Source organism: Rhincodon typus, chromosome 19, assembly GCF_021869965.1.
Source record: "Rhincodon typus isolate 14 chromosome 19, sRhiTyp1.1, whole genome shotgun sequence".
Classification (NCBI taxonomy): Eukaryota; Metazoa; Chordata; class Chondrichthyes; order Orectolobiformes; family Rhincodontidae; genus Rhincodon; species Rhincodon typus.
The window spans coordinates 44,388,986-44,406,419 of record NC_063350.1 but is presented as its reverse complement, the minus strand read 5'-3'; the positions used below and the strand labels follow the sequence as shown (position 1 = coordinate 44,406,419).

The 17,434-nt window shown below is 39.4% G+C and overlaps 1 protein-coding gene across 2 annotated transcripts in view; it reads right to left on the bottom strand.

The window, feature by feature from the left end:
* Positions 1-16,878, bottom strand: part of LOC109910670 (protein-glutamine gamma-glutamyltransferase 2-like) — a 34,590-nt gene extending 17,712 nt beyond the window's left edge. The window contains exons 1-6 of one of the 2 annotated variants that reach the window (XM_048608383.1): positions 16,772-16,878; positions 7,069-7,248; positions 5,875-6,111; positions 3,851-3,969; positions 2,838-2,966; positions 1,580-1,757 (exon numbers count right to left, since the gene is read on the bottom strand). In XM_048608383.1, the coding sequence (XP_048464340.1) occupies positions 1,580-1,757; positions 2,838-2,966; positions 3,851-3,969; positions 5,875-6,111; positions 7,069-7,240 (835 nt within the window). In that variant the 5' untranslated portion in view covers positions 7,241-7,248; positions 16,772-16,878. Of the gene's footprint in view, positions 1-1,579; positions 1,758-2,837; positions 2,967-3,850; positions 3,970-5,874; positions 6,112-7,007; positions 7,249-16,771 lie in introns of those variants that run through there. The other variant, XM_048608384.1, reaches the window with a different exon arrangement.
* Between the last annotated feature and the right edge of the window lie 556 nt (positions 16,879-17,434).

Here is a 17,434-nt window from a genome sequence, read left to right as displayed (position 1 = left end):
CACACACACACACACACACACACACACACACACACACACATACATACACACATGTATATAAAATTGTGGCAGGATCTGATATCTGAGCAAACTGTTAGCATTTAATAATTTAAGATGTACTTTCGTGATAATATCAATACGCAATCAAGAAAGATCTTTAATTTACATAAAACTGTCAGTACGCCACAGAGCACTAAGGTACTTTTGCACTGTGGTCTTACTGTCTTAATGTAGGGTTATGTAGCAACTAATCCGAACGCTACAAACCCTCACAATCAGCAACGAGTTATGTGCCAATATAATTTGATACTGCTTATCAGAACATCAGGTGAGGTTCCTGCTTTTCTTTCCAAAGAATCATTTACACCAAGTTTGAGTTGGCAGGCTTGGTTCTCACAGACTTTGATGGCATGTTAGAACCAAATCTGCACCTGGGAATCGAAGGCCTTCTGACTGATGTTTCTGGATTGCAGCCAGTTTGAAGGGACCCAATCAGTTTGGTATCTGATGGGACAAGCAGACTGGAGGAGCATTCAAAACCCTAATTGAGGACATGATATTTAAGGATAAACCAAAAGCAAGCACAGGGACATTTTAGACAGCAAGTCTATAGGGTCAAGAGAAGGTAGAAGATACGTACTAAAAGGGAAAAGGGCAGCCTAAAAATTCTTGGAATAACACTTTAATGCTGGAAAGTGCAAAGGTGTGGAGTTCTTTCCAGAGGATGGCAGGAGGATAACAGCTAGCCTCATCAAACAGTCATGGCAAGAGCTTGCAGAGAAAGTGAGCAGCCATGCCGTGGTGCACCTATGGAGGTGCTGACTTTCAAGATAAGACATGAAACTGCCCTCCCTCTGCCATCTCTGAGGGATGTAAGAGATCCCAAGAAAACATTTCAAAGAAAAGCAGAGGAATTGTCCCCAGATTTCTGGTCAATATTTGCCCTCAATCAATGTTATTTGTGGGAGTTTATTATGGGCCAAACTAGCTACTGTGTTTCCATCATTACAACAGTGACTACACTTCACTCGTGCTTCATTCAATATAATGTGCTTTGAGACATTTGGTGTGTGAACAAACACTATATAAATGCAAGGTTTTCTTTCTTCCTTCCTGGAGTCAACATGGAAATACCTCAACTGACTACCTTGCCAATTATTACTGACTCTCTTAAATTTTGCCAAAATTGTTGCTAAGAAATACATTCCTTGTACTAAAGGAATTTATGGGTAACTATTTCAGTGTTCAGTATTTCTGTCACACAGTCAATGTACAGTCAGCACAAGGTGTTTCATTATCATTCCACGTCAATCACATATATCAGGAGATTAAATCAGTTGGGAGTTTGTTTGAACAATGCACTGTTTGAAATACCATAATGCTAAATTGTAATCTAGGTTAATATTTGTACTTTGCAGTAGCTGTGTTTATATAGGTTTGCATCTATAATTAAAATAGCTATACAAAAATATCTGCATTTCTGTTCTGCATTGTGTGCTCCATTGTATAACATTTCCTCAGTTTTAGTTTAACTGTTGAATTTCAGAATGAAATCCCTTTTACAGCTTGCACTTTGTACCTGTGCAGGCGACTGCTGCAAACACCCAGCACTGCCCATATTGAACTCTCTGACAACCACGATTGTTCCACTCATGAAGGATGGCAACACTTCCATTCCAATTCCATGGGCACACCCCTCCATAATATGGCTCATGCCATCTGCCTTCAAGTATACCTCTGTCATCACAACAATTTACCTGAAAAAGTTGGAAGGTGAATCTGTGTTAACATGGTTATCTAGGTTTTATTCCCAAAACTACCAATAAAATTATATGGTGTCATCACAAGGTTATTGCAGCAACTTAAGTTGAATATGTAGCCATTGAAAGAATTAAGCTAGTGCAACAGAAATAAAGTCATAAAAATAATTAATAGAAGCAAATAAATAATGAAGGATGCATGAATGAGAGGCTGATTGAAAGAATAGCAGGACTTTTGATCAGTAAATAACTCAATGGAATCTCTGGATAATTCAAGCAGGACTAAATACTAGTATTTGTTAATTGCTCCATGAATTTCTTTCCCTTATCCTGCATGGTGACTTATATGGAAAGAGAAAGGGCCTGTATTTGTAAAATTTTTCATAATCTCCAAACATCCCAAAGCTAGTGGGCTCCTCCAATGAAGTGATTGCAGTATTTTGGAATTTACAGCAGCCAGATTATATACAGCAATGTCTCTCACACACAGCATGAGATAATGACAAGATGATCTCATTTTAATGGTGGTGATGAAAGGCTAAGTACTGGTCAGATCATCAGAGAGAACTCTTCTCCTTTTCTCCCCTCAAACTTGTACCATTGGATCGCTTACATTCATTTAAGTGGGAAGCAATTTGATCCTTCATTTAATGTTTCCTTTGAAAGGCAACATTTCCAATAGTGCCATACTCCAAAAGAAATTTTAAAACTGGTGCTCAAATCTCAGAATGGAACTTGAAACAGAACTTTCTGTCTCAGAGCTGAGAGTATTGCAGATTGATCCAAGGCCGATACATTATTGCAGTAGTGGAAAAGTGGTGCATAAAGAGAATGGAACATGTTCAGCAAGGTTTCAAATCTTCATTGTAAGATGTGTGTCTTAAAGGACATACACACCGCAACTAATGTCACAATCGCAAAACGTTTGATATGATCTGGAAGAAGGCAATAGGTAGACAGAAACATTAAACCGTAGAACGCAAGAAAACCATTCAGACAAAATAAAACCCAATGAAAGTCATTACATTAATAGCTACTAATATTTACTCTCATCAGCTATAAGGTTAAAATGCTTACCATTGCTGTCACCATTCTACTGATGTAAATGGGGTCATTTCTGCGTATGTAATCTCTTTCAGGACATTTCAGACATTTGCTATTATTGTCCAACAACTTAAGACAGATATCTATGATATCCTCTTCAAACTGAAAAAAGAAAAAAGATTTTCTTTAGGAACGTTGCTCAAGAATTGTTCAGCTTATTTCTCTATGTTGTCAATGCCCATGGTTGAGGGGTGCATGAAGCTGGTGCCTATGGATTATGTGCTGATATGCTAGTGTGTGGTGACAAAGATGGATGCACCCGACATCCAGTGGTGAGCTGAAGTACCTGCTCTGACTTACAAGTTGAGAATTCTCGACATCTAGCATGATTCTTTAAAAACCTGGTTTGAATTCATGTCAATTGTAGAGGACTGGGACGGGCTTCCCAACATAGAGTCAGCCCGGTCATTAATGAGGTGTGTAAGGTTATTAACAGAACCAGCTCACAGCCTTAAAAAGCCCCTGGTGAAAATCGGAAAGGCAGAACTGGGGTCAGAATCAGATCACACCTATCATTTTTAAGAGACACCTGACTCATCCCAACTGATGAATGTCCAGGCCACTATCACCAACAGTAATGTGTGTGCTACAGTTTTGTAGCAGAGGGAAGCAGAATTATATTCATGAGAGATTGAATGCAACTTTTAAACTTACCTTCAATATGTGGAACTTAGCCGTTGAGTCACTAGTAGGAACCTTGCACCTGCTCACGTGAGTTAGCTGCATTCATTCAAAGGTAAATTTCACTGAGCCTGCAGGAGACTTAATTTCAGTCTGTGTGCAGGGATGAATATAGTTCGTGGGGTATCAGATGCCATCATACGATTTTTAAAATTGAAATATTGGTTGACCAAGAGCCAAAAGTCAGACGGTACAGTGGTGATGGGTGGACAGGACTTGTTGTAAGTTCAAAAAGTGACAAGAAAAGAATTCAGCTCACGTGTTAAATGCAGCTCAGTAATAAATTATTCAGTGATTTCAAATACCTGTCCAAAGGACCATGGTCGCTGTTGAATACACTGACTAGTACCAGTGAAGATGGTCCCCTCTTCATTCATTACATATTCCTCACGCTGTTGTTCACTGTCCAGAAAGACTGCATCCTCTGACAGGAGAAACCACAGACTTATTAACACAACAACCATGTGTAATTTCTGTATGCAATATAAGGTGGCTAACAAAAAACATTACACTCGGAGTGATATTTAAGATCAACAAATTAACAAGTTTATATGAAGAGGATAATGTTGCACATCTACATTTATTCGTTAAACAGCTAAAGTCCAGAAATAGGATGGAGCTGCAGCTGCTTTATAGACATGTAACAGATGCTGAAGAACCCAAGGTGGTGCGTGTACTCATCCTGCACAGGGTTTCCATATTATTTAAACTTGTTCCATACTTGTGAAGATTGCATGTCTGAAAGTAGAGATAAACTTAGTGCAAGTGCTTAAATCATTTTTCAGCATCCTGTGCAAAATTTAACTGATACTGACTACAGTATTCACCTTGCACATTGCAACCAGTTATCAACAGCCAAAACATTGCAAACTAGTCATCAACAACCAAAACATTGGTCTTTAAAGGGAGCACTGGAAGCTACTACCTGAAATTCAAAAGATTCTTCTTATCCAGACTTAGACAAGCACATATGCTCCTTCCTTTTCCACATTAGAACTGTTACCTGCCCATTCATTCCCCTCCCTAAGCCTCCCATTGCTCTCCTCTCCCCAAATTCCTGAGGCAGCATATTTTGCAGCTTCATAGGAACGTACAAACATAGGAACAGGAGTAGGTCATTCAGCCCCTCGAGCCTGTTCTACCATTCAATAAGATTGTGGCTGACCTGTGGCCTGACTCTATTTACTTGCTTTTGCCCCACATCCCTTAATACCGTTGCTTAACAAAAAAAAATCTATCTCAGATTTAAAATTAACAACTGATTCTGCATCCACTGCCATTTGTTGAAGAGAGTTCAAAACATCCATTACGCTTTGTGTGTGGAAGTGCTTCCTAACATCTCTCCTGAAAGGCCTGACACTAATTCTCACATCAGAACCCCTAGTTCTAGAATCCCCAATCAGTGGAAGTAGTTTATGTTTGTCTACCCTCTCTTTTCCTGTTAATATCTTGAAGACTTCAATCAGATCACCCCCTAAACATTTTAAATTCTGGATAAAATAGGCCTAATTTGTGTAATCTCTCCTCGTAACTTAACCCCTGAAGTCCAGATATCAGCTCCCACTCAAGTGCAGAGCAGGCTGAGTCTATCCTAATGAGGCCAATGGATCAATTTATCTTCTTATGAGGCGTTCTGAATTTTCTCCTCACTCCAACACTACTTTCACTCCTTTTCTATATCCTCCAGCTCTGCCCACCTCCACAACCCAGCACACTCAATTCCCCAGTTCCACTGATGTCAGAGAAGAGCCACAGAGGTGGTTGAGAGCAGAGCCAGGTGGCAAAGGACTGGGTGTGAGATTAGTGTTGCAGAGTCAGGGGTGTGTGGTGATGCGAGCTATAAGTAAAAGTTAAGTTGCAAAAACCCTGTATGCAGCTAAAAACACTTAGGAGCACTTGAAACTAGTGAAACCACCTGTGAGTACTTAAAAAGCCAATGTAATAGGCAACTGAAAGTGGTTTTTTTAGGGAATTACATAGTTAAAAATGCCTAAAACTTTGTAACTAGGCTTTGCAAATCAATTACCAAATGCTCTATTTGGCATCCAGGAGAGAAAGTCCTTGATGTTGCCATAGTAATCAAAAAGCATATTTTAAATATCGCCAGTCAGTGTGCTGATTTAAGTTCAGGCCACTTACGGCCTGTAATATTGGACTTCCCACCCCACTCCCATTCCCAAACATGTTGCAACACTTGTTTCTGGCCATGGTACAAAATGTCAATGGATTCAATTATGTTTTCATACACCACACAAAGTTGGTCTGTCTTCAATCCCTTTTTAAAATCTGGTTCCAAACGTCTCATAATCTAGATTCAAAGGTTCCATACCTTTACACCATGGATTGAAGAGGAGGATGAACTCCCCAATTTTGTATATCATGACTTGGTCTCCATTCATTCTTAGAAGAGATAAGTTATATTGTCCAATCTTGGCATTCGGAGATGGACATATGCCCAAGACCATCCTGGTTCCGGTGTGTAAAACAACTGCTCGCCAAAGGTTTGCACTAAATGAATTTAATTCAAGCAGGATTTTGGTTCCAGATGTTGTTGAAGGTTTTGGCCCTAAAATAAGACATGAAAGTTAAACAAGCCGACATTGAGCCGGATTGCATTTGTACATGAACATACCAGCCAATTCCAAACTTCACCACTTTTAATAAAGTGAACAGGTGAAATATATTTAAAAATATTGTTTAAAGTGTCCCTACTGGGGTGCAAGTAGATTGACTTCTGCACAACCCTGATATTTTCTTGTCATAATATAATTTGATGACATGATAAACATAATCTGGTAAATCTTGTCCTCTATGACAAAATGGTTGCAAGGGGCTTCATGTCCATTGGTTTATTTGTAGACAGTCTTTGGCCTATTTCATGACTACCAAGCAAGTTATCTCCTGCTTATTTTAACAACCATACTGAGTGTCACAGTATTAAGTTTATAAGAGATTCAAGATTATAATCCATTTCTTTGTCTTTTCTTTTTCGAGCCATATAATAGGAATTAATTCAAAATACTTCAACTTGTATCTTCCAAATAGGGTTCATTATCTATACCAAACAAATGAAGGGAGTTTCTTCAGATGAACAGGCTAGGTGGTTTTGGAGGCAAAATGAAAAATAGGAACTTGCTGTCTGTTCTTTCCTAACCATGAAGGAAAACCTGAAGATGTGGATCTCACATGTTTAACCATCCCCATTTGCAGAGTAAGTAATTCCTTTATGTATGAATGTGTTTCCTAATTTCACTCGTTTGTAGTAATTGATTTCAGAGGAGTTGTTAAGCCCTTACATCATAGTCATCATTACAAGTCTCTTCAAGAGCCAACAGTATCATCTAATAATGTGGTGCACGCTGACCTCATCGTATGTTACTTTTCACCAAGAAACACAAATTGTATCATTCACAGATATTGTTAATAAATTAAGAAAGGTGGGGTAAGAGTGTGAGTAATTACAGAAATATGTGATATTCATATATGTCATCTCATGCTCCCCAGCTCATTCATAACTGACAACCTGTCTCAGCACGGAGTATTACTGCGCCGTTGTCAATAAATTCATCACTGCAAGACTGCAGTGTGAGATGGAAAGTCTGTCCCCGCCTGACTATCAGCCGGCTGGTGCTGATTTCAGTGGTCCTGTGTTCATGGTTGTTCTTCCCACACTGCAAATCGACAGTGAAATTCATTTCAATAACTGTAACAGAAACCACAGAATATTCAGGTTATAAAATGCAAGAGAAAATAAAGGCATCAACTGCAACAATTTGTCTTGTGCTGCACGGATATAGTTCCCAGCTGTGTAAGAACTGGTCAAAATTGGTTAAGGACTGGTTAAGAGTCGCTGACTCACTATCACCCACTTCTCACTATTGGACCAAGTCAACTTTTATTCCATTGAATGATTAACATAAACTTCTAGATTGGTTCATAGAAGCAAGAATAATGGAATCATTTCAGAAAATAGTTATATCAGTTATTGGGGATGACTTTTGATCCATTTCAGCATCCTCCAGAGATTCCCAGCATTCCAGAAGTCAGTCTTCAGCCAATTCAATTCATCCGCATGATATCAAGAAACGGCTAGAGATACTGGATTCTGCAAATGTTGAGAGTCCTAACAACATTCTGCCATTAGTATTGAAGATGTGCTCCAGAATGTGCCACCTCCCTAGCCAAGACAGTGTCAAAGCTAGCATCTCTCAACCATGTAGACAATTGCCCAGATATGTCCTGTACACCAAATCCAACCCAGCCAATTACTGCTCCATCAGTCTACTTAGCAACAATTTGCTCACTGTCGCTCAGTTTGGCTCTGTCAAAGCCACTCTGCTTGTGACCTTGTTATAAACTCAGGTCAAACATGGACAAAAGAATCAAATTCCAGAGATAAGGTGAGTGACTAGATCTAACATCAGGGCCACATTGATCTATTGTGGCATAAGGGAGCTCTAGCAAAACTGAACTCAATGGGAATCAGGGGAAAACGCACCACTGGTTGCAGCCATACCTCACACAAAGGAAGAGACTGTTGTTTCTGGAGGTCAGTCATTTCAGCTCCAGGACATCTCTGCAGAGGTTCTTCAGGGTAGAGTCCTAGGCCCTATCGTTTTTAGATGCTTCATCAACGACCTCGCCTCCATCATAAAGTCAGAGGTCATTTGCTGATGATTGCACAATGTTCAGCACCATTCCCGACTCCTCAGATACTAAGGCAATCCATGTCTAAATGTCAGTAAGATCCGGACAATATCTAGGATGGGCTGACAATAAGCAAGTAACATTCTCAAGACACAAATGCCAGGAAATAGCCATCCCTAATAAGAGACTATTTAACCATCGCCCTTTGACATTCAATAGCATTGCAATCACTGAATTCTCCTGTTAACATCATGGGGGTTGCCATTGGCCAGAAACTGAACTGGACTTTCTATATAATCACTACAAGAAGAAGTCAGCAGCTAGGAATCCTACAGTGAATAACTCAACTCCTGAACCCCAAGTCTGTCCACATCTATAAGGTGCAAATTAGGATTGTAGTAAAACACTCCTCACTTGCTTGAATGAATGTTGCTCCAACAACACTTGAGAAGCTAGATACAATTTACACAAAGCAGCACACTTGATTGGCATCACATCCACAAATATCCACTGTCTCTACCATCGACTCTCAGTAGCAGCAGTGTGTACCATATCAAGGTGCACTACAAGGCTCCTTAGCACCTTCCAAGTCTACGACTATTTTTATTTAGAAGGACAGGACAGCAGATACATAGGATCATCACTACCTACAAGTCCTCCAAAGCACTCACCACTCTAACTTGGAAATATATCGTCTTTCCTTCACTGCTGCTGAATAAAAATCCTGAGAATTCCCTCCCTCACGGCATTGTGGGTCTACCTGCACCAAATGGACTGTGGCACTTCAAGAAGGCAGTACAGCACCACCCCTTTCTCAAGTGCAACTAGGGATGGGCAATAAATGCTGGCTCAGCCAATGACAAACACATCCTGAAATAAATAAAATAATTGTCTTGCTGGAAAGAGGTCATCTGGGTGAATAGTGCTCCTTGATTATAATTATCTTGTGATTTGTCACATTTCTTTTTAAAAAAGGTGCCACTCCCTAGTATGGGTCATGGAATAATCACGATCATTGTTTCTTCAAATAACCATGAAAGGAATGTTGGCAAAGTGTTTAATAAAGATTGAGCAAATTACTTCCACTGAACATTCTAGATGTCAGCATTTTGTCTGCATTACAAACTGGATTTTTCAAAAGATGCCAATGAATGATAACATGTGTGCATGTATTGGAGCTATTAACTTGTTTACATTCACAGTTTAAATTTTCTGGTGTTATTTCCCAAAACTGAATTTGAGAAAATGAATAAAATGTGATCAGCAAATGGTTATGTATATTTGTTGCCTACTATTTAACAGAAGTATTTAAGCCCCTAATCATATACTGCTCAAAGCAGAAATGGAGCGATAACATTTTACATGCTATCAGTATGTTGACAACCAGCATTTACATGGCAAAATCCTTATCCTTCCTAACACTTTTTCACATAATCCTTTCCAATGCTTCTCCTTTGTCATCCAGCTGTGTGGGTTTAAATCTGCCTATTTTGATTCTTAGCTATCAAGTTGTAGTTGGGGAATTATTTACAATAAATTATCTTCTCACTCCAAAACTGTTCTCAAGTATCTATTCTTGGCTCACTCCTACTTCTCTTCAATGTGTGACCACTTAATTGACATCATTTAAAACCACTATGTCAGTTACCTCACCACCACCAGCATTGTAAACATCTCCAGTACATCCTGATCTTAATTGCTCCACTACTGACAGACATTAGTTATCAAGGTCCTAAGCTCTGCAATTCCCACCCCCATTCTCTCCATCTCTGGTAGCTTGGTGGTTAGCACTACTACCTTATAGTGCCAGGGACCAGGGTTCAATTCCACCTTTGAGTGACTATCTGTATAGAGTTTGCACATTCTCCCTGTATCTGTGTCAGTTTCCTCCCACAGTCCAAAGATGTACAAGTTAGGGTGGATTGGCCATGCTAAATTGTCCATAATATGCAGGCTAGGTGGAAAATATAGTCTGGGGACATTGGGCTGTTCTTTGGAGCATTGGTGTGGACTGGATGGGCCAAATGGCCTGCTTCCACACTATAAGCATTCTTTGGTCTCTCTTTCATGTTTTAAGCTGCCCCTTAACACCTATATCTCATCTATTTTAATCCTCATGTGGATCTGTATCACCTTTTGATTTGATTTATTATTTGATTTATTTATTTCATTTATTTATTTATTATCATGAGTACTGAAATACAGTGAAAAGCTTTGTTTACAAGTGGTACAGGCAGATCATGTTAAAATAAGGATGTACAGATCAAAAAGACTTAGACTGCAGAATGCAAGATGGCACTGATACTGGATGACTCCTTGCGAGCTCCCTACAGCAGATCTAACTCTAACGTTTCTTTGTTTCTTAACACTCTTGTGAAGCACCTTGGCGTGGTTTCGCTATTGTAACAGGTGTTGGAGAAATACAAATTGCTATCGTTATGGTCTCATCTGAAAGACATGACCTCTGGCAGTGCAGCTTTTATTCTATGCTGTACTCGAGAATCAGCTCAGATTGTTGTGCCCATATTCCTTGAACACACAATCTACTCAGAGTGATACCTCTGCGAAATGTCTTAATTCATTTAGTCCCACCTCAGCAAGTTTTGCAATCGTTGCATCATCCAGTACAAATATCTTTTTCCTCAGTTCTCTGCTCAAAGGCAGGTCTGACCCTTTGCCCCATAACTTCCACCTTGGGTAGGGCAAGGAGGCAGGTTCCAAATCCACCTCAGGCAGAACTGGGGAGTGAACACTGTTCTGTTGACACCATTCAGACCCATATGAATATATGACTTCGGAACAAGAGCAGGACATTCAGCCCCTCTAGCCTATCTACCATTTAATAAGATCTACCATTTAATAAAATCTACCATTTAGTAAGATCTACCATTTAATAAAGTCATGGCTGATCTGATTGTGGCCTCAAATCCACTTTCCTGTCAACCCTTGATAACCTTTAAATTGCATGTTAGTGAACAATCCACCTATCTCTGCCTCCAAAGGAACCCCACCTCCATCCCTTTCTGAGGACAAGACTTCCAAAGACTCATCATCCTCCAAGAAAAAAAAGCCTTTGCATCTCATGTCTTTATAGGGAGACTCCTTATTTTACAACTGTATCCCCGCTTTCTAGTCTTTACCACAAGGGAAATCACCTTTTCAACATTCAAATAAAAACCAAAAGATCTGTGGATGCTGTAAATCAGGAACAAAAACAGGAGTTGCTGAAAAAGCTAAGCAGGTCTGGCAGCATCTATGAAGAGAAAATCAGAGTTAACGTTCTGGGTCCAGTGACCCTTCCTCAAACCTGCTTAGCTACTCCAGCAACTTCTGTTTTTGTACCTTTTCAATACTCAGTCTGTCAAGTCCCCTCAGTATTGTATATCTTTTAATAAGTTCACCCCCAGCCTTCTAAACTCCAATGAATACAGACTCAACCTGTCTCACTTTTTCTCCATCCCAGGTAGCAGTCATTGAACTGCCTCTGAACTTTTTTGAACATACTTACATTCCTTCATTGATAAGAAGACCAAAACTATATACCACGTTCCTTCAATGTAAGGGACAGAACCTGAGCCTCCAGTCCCCTCTCCCTAGCCAGATCCTTCTCCACCATAAAACCCAGTGAGCTACCTTCCTGTCACAGCTATGATCCTTTTTGGACTGTGACCGGCAATATGAGCAGCAGCCACTAGCTCTGGCACTGCTAGGCGTAATGGAAACACGTTCCAATCAGATTGCCTAAACTTGTCTAAATCAATGTGAATCCTCCTTGCATCCTCCTCATAATTCACAATCCCGAATAACTTTGTATCACCAGCAAACTTGCATTTGGTTCTCTATTCCGAGTCATTTATATGTATCATGAATAGATGAGGCCAAACACTGTTTCCTGTGTTACAACACTACACATAACCTGTCAGATGGAAAAAGACTCACTTGTTCTCACTCTCTGTTTCCTTTCCTTTACACAGCCATTGAGTAATAGAGACATACAGCTCGGAAACAAACCCTTTTGACCAACTTGTCTGTGCCAACCAGCTTTCCAAAACTGAACTGGTCCCATGTGCCTGCATTTGGCCCATATCCCTCTAAAACTTTTTTATTAATGCACCTGTCCAAATATTTTATAAATATTGTAATTGTACCCGCCTCTACCCCTCCTTTGGCAGCTTATTCCATTAGCACACAACCCTCTGTGTGAAAACATTATCCCACAGGTACCTTTTAGTTCTTTCCCCTCTCACCTTAAATAATTCTCAATCCATGCTAGTAAATCATTCCAATCACGTATGCTTTAAATTTTGCCCACTGGCTTCTTATATCGGAGCATATTGAAAGTTTTCTTGAACCAAAGCATTTTCTACCTCAGCAGTGAGTTCTTTGTAGATTTTAGGATGAAGTCTGCCAGGGAATTTATCAGATTTTGGTTCCAACAATTTTGATAAAGTTGCAATACTTGTTACAATCTTGGACAATAGTAACCTGATTGGAGGATCAGGAAATTAACAATGCAAAGTGTAGGCATGAAGAGTGTGGGTTATTAGTATGTCAACTCAGATACAGAACGTGATGTTTATGAATTACCTAAAAATTAAAACCAGAAGAAATTGAACTCAGTTTTAGTGACAGTTAATTTGCAGTGGAAAACAGATTGACAAGGGATAATTAAAATAATCATTGTGTTAAAAGGGCAATTCAGAGGAGGGCTTGGTTAGTTCAGTTGGACGATGGCTGGATTGTGATGTAGAATGATGTCAACAGCATGAGTTCAATTCCTGCCTCACCTGAGGCTACCTTGAAGGTCCCACTTCTCAATTTTGCCCCGTGCCTGAGGCATGGTGACCATCAGGTTAAACTCACCGCCACTTGTTTCACTAATGGCAGAGCCACCCTATAGTTTGATATGCCAATGGCAACTTCACTTTGACTGAAATGTACCAAGTTTAATTGGGACAAGTTTAATTTGGATCTAGCACTCAAACGCAGCCTCTTTGCACCATGTAATGATGGGGAAGATAGTGAGATTCAGCTTTTGTGTAGGTAGCAATGAAGAGTCACAATTTGAATGGCAACTTTTGGATTTCTGTCTTTAGCTGCATTGGTAATCATCTGAAGTGACTGAGGCATTTGTTAATATGTATGATGAGAATATTAGCGTTAATTGTCAATATTTTGATAGTAAATTATGAGCCGATGTTATCCAGTTGATGAAGCATCCTATACTGAATATGCAGTCTTTTATTAGTGTAGAGTTCCTACATAGAGGCAAGAGTTGTAATAGCAGGGTAAGTTTAAGGAGGCCCATCCATGTTACTATTTTTGCTGAAAAGGGAAAACAGTTTTCTCCTAAATAGGCATCAGCTTGTGAAGTGCTACATCAACAGGCATTGACAGACAGGATGAATAATTTTTACACAGCTTGATTTCCAGTGTGGAGTCTTGATTGATGGAGCATAGTTCAGTGGCAAGATTATAATAGCGTGTGTCTATTTCTGGAAAGACACTACAGACTAGCAAAGTTTTGCACTAAGTGGTTTCTTACATAATTTATCCCTCAGATGCATATTAGGAGAATAAGCTTCTGAATTGGCCTTGTATGAGGGTCTGAGTAAAGGTAGTTGATGGCTTGCAGTGCAGTTTTGCAGCAATATTCTTAACAGCATGATTGCTGGCCTCCAAGGTGTACCTTATCAAGAGAAAATACACAAAGCAATCTGGTATTTCAGAAATTTAGAAGTTTAAAGGGTGCCTTGATCAAAACTTTCACCATTTTGAGGGGAACAGATATTCTAGCAGAAGTTGAACAGTGTATGTTAGTTTAGGAGTCTAGGATTGGGGCCATAATCTGAAAATTAGAGTCCAAATATATTTCAGGAATGAAATTGAAAAATGCTTCTACTCCAAAGTGTGATAGACATTTGGAACTCCCTAACTGATGCCTGGCTAATTGTTAAAATTAAAACTATGTTTGGCAGATCTGTGGTAACCACAAAGAGCCTAAAACCAGGGAGCACAACTTAAAAATAAAAGGGGATGCCACTTAGGTCTGAGATGGGGAGAATCTGTTTTACTCAGAGGGCTGTGAACATGTGGAATTCTCTACCACAGGGGACTATGGAGGTTCAGTTTTTGAATATGTTTAAAGTAGAGTCGATAGATTTCTAATTACCAATTGCATACAGCATTATCAAGATGGCTTCACTAAAAGGCATTGAAGTGTTCAATGAGCCATGATTGTACTGAATAGCGGGGCAGGCTCGACAAGATGAATATCCTTTTCCTAACCCTATGTTCCTAACCAAAGTTATTAAGAGACATTGGGCAAAAACGGGAATATGGAGTTAGTTGGCAGATCATCTATGATCTCACTGAATGACAAAACAGGCTCAAGGAACTAAAAAGCCTCCTCCTTTTCCATTGTTATTATGTTCTTCACCCCCTACATTTCAGCAAATCACATTGTTGGCAAAAATCAGTTTTCCCATGGTTCAGTTGCCACAAAATGCAGGGGTTAGTTCAGGTAGATACTGCTTGATTCAGTAAGAGTGTGAGTAACTTGTTTGGTGTGGTGATACTTGGTTAATGATCATTGCAAATAGCATCCGTGACAAAATACACTGCATCAGTTGCATGACAACTAAAAAGATAGCAACATGCAGTGAATAGAGCGTGGCTGTGGTTATCTTTAGCATTTTGCAATCCTGTTCAGCTATACCCTTCTAAAACACTTTTGCCTGAACATATTGACTATTTTTATGATGTCATTGGCTAGGCCAGGATTTATTTCCATTTCTCAGTTTGGGCACTTCACAGTTACTCTAATAGAACATGGAAGGGCAAAAGATTGTTAAACGATTTTAAGTATTACCATTTAAGACTAAGACAATTAAAGGAAAGGATTTTTGAAAAATTCTTATTGGAGACGAAGGACTGCAAAGGTATTAACTGGTACCTTACTTCAGCTTTTATATACAATTGAGGTCAGGTCTGAATGAATAGGTAAAAGAGGAAGTGTCAATGTAGATAAGATAATACTGATATTAAGAAGTAGCACGGTGCTAAAAGAAATGGTGATGTTCAAAGTAGAAAATGTACAAGACCCAAATGGCATGCACCCTAAAAATTGAAGAATGTCAGAGAGACAATAGCAGGGTGCTTTCAAACATCCACTGATGTGGAGATTTCCTAGATGACTGGAGTATAGTTGGTGAAACAGCTCTTTCCGCAAAGGGAGATGATGCAGAAGAAATTTACTGATATGATGACAGAGATCAGAAGCTTTAGTTAAACTGATGGACTGGAGAAAAATAGGGCCTTTCATTTAGCCAACCAGGTTGGAATCACAAGAGACTTTGGTAGGTTAATTAGGAAATAAGCACTGACTTACTTGGCATTTGGAAACCTATCCCCTCACCCACCTGTCACACTAACCCCTTGTGCACCCATGTCCCAACATTCGACTGATACCATATCCCCTTACTTACTCAACACTGGTGGCTTCTAAACTGAATTAGAAATAAATTTGCTTATCCAAAATTCTTCTGAACTAAAAACAAACCCCTGCACCTTGTTGTCTCGGAAAGCCTCTCTGCTCCTATGATGCTGCTTGGCCTGCTGTGTTCGTCCAGCCCTGCACCTTGTTGTCTCGGATTCTCCAGCATCTGCAGTTCCTACTATCTCTGATATGGTTTTACATGTTTACTTTACCTATCATAAACCCATAAACAGGCATCCACAGTCTCCTGCCTCATGAGAATCTATTGAATTTAAATTACTATTCTGGAAGATCTCTGTGACCTTTTTTTTTGTAATAGAAATGCCTTCACAGAAGTAACTAATATCCATCTGCCTCTACTTTGAACTCCAAGTGCCAAGAAGGCCACCAATATATATAAACTTTACATCCTTCATCACACTATTACAATTGCTTTGAGACCTCTAATAATGGAGATTCTATATACAGACAAGTTGAATTTTATTATAAATTCTGTAATTTTCAAGTCAAAATCTTTTCTAAAATACTTTTACAAATTTTGTGAATAATGTACACTTTTGGAGAAAGGCTTTCTTTTTCCAGGTTGTAATATCAAACGAGTGTCAGAATTGGTAACAGTAACTAGATCTAAGGTGAATTCTTGTTGTTAAAATTTCTAAAACAAAGTTGCAATGAAGAAAGAATAGAGAATGGAGCCATTGCAGCTGCAGTAGTTATGTTAGCTGAAAGAAGAAAAAAATTAACAATATCTCGTAAAAACCAAAATAATTTAGTAAACAGCTCAGCCTTCAAGTTCCAATATGAAGCCCTATTGCTGCCAGTGTTGTAAGACATGCTTGTTACATGTCTTGTGATACATCAGGCAGGGGATCTTCTGCAAATTCTAATGTGACATTTTCTTCGTATTTTTTTTTACATTTCTTTTCTTACACAATTCAACCCTTGTAAAAACGAAACTTCTAATGTGTCTTAATACAAAAACCTATCCACTTTCCTAAGTTATTTAAAACAAATCTTTCTTCCTTTTGTACTGCCTTCCTACCACACACCTCCCAGAATAGAAAACCTTAACTGGACTCACCCGGCAGCCACGTTTCTTTCGATGAAGTGATCCTTCCTCTTCAGTGTTCTTTCAATCACTGTATCGTATCAGAGCCTGTCAACAATTATACCATCAGCTTGTGTGCATTTGGCTGTAGCATGTTTGCAATCTGCCTTTTCTTGCTAACTAGGAGGGCCAAGCATCAAAGTTGCCAAACCTGTTTTATCTTCTTACAAATATTTTAGCTACCTGCAGTGACGGCATAGTGATTCAAACTAACCCTCGAAGTATCACAGATGTCATCAATTTTTCTTTTTTGTTATTTGATTCTTCGCCTTTTGCAGTATAAGCATTTCTTTAATTAATAAGGTAGAATAAAACACACCCATGTCACTGGCCAACTCTTATTTGCAGTCATTACTTAAACTTCATAGAATCCCTACAGTGTGGAAATGTACCATCTGGCCAATCGAGTCCACACTGAAGCTCCGAAGAGCATCTACAGAGATTTGACCAAACACCACCTCCCCCCACCCTTACCCTATCCTCATAACCCCATATTTCCCATAGCTAGTCCACCAAGCCTATACATTATGGGTATTTTAGCATGGCCAATCCACCTTAAATGCAAAGATAACACAGTGTGGAGCTGGAGGAACACAGCAGGCCAGGCAGCATCAGAGGAGCAGGAAAGCTGACGTT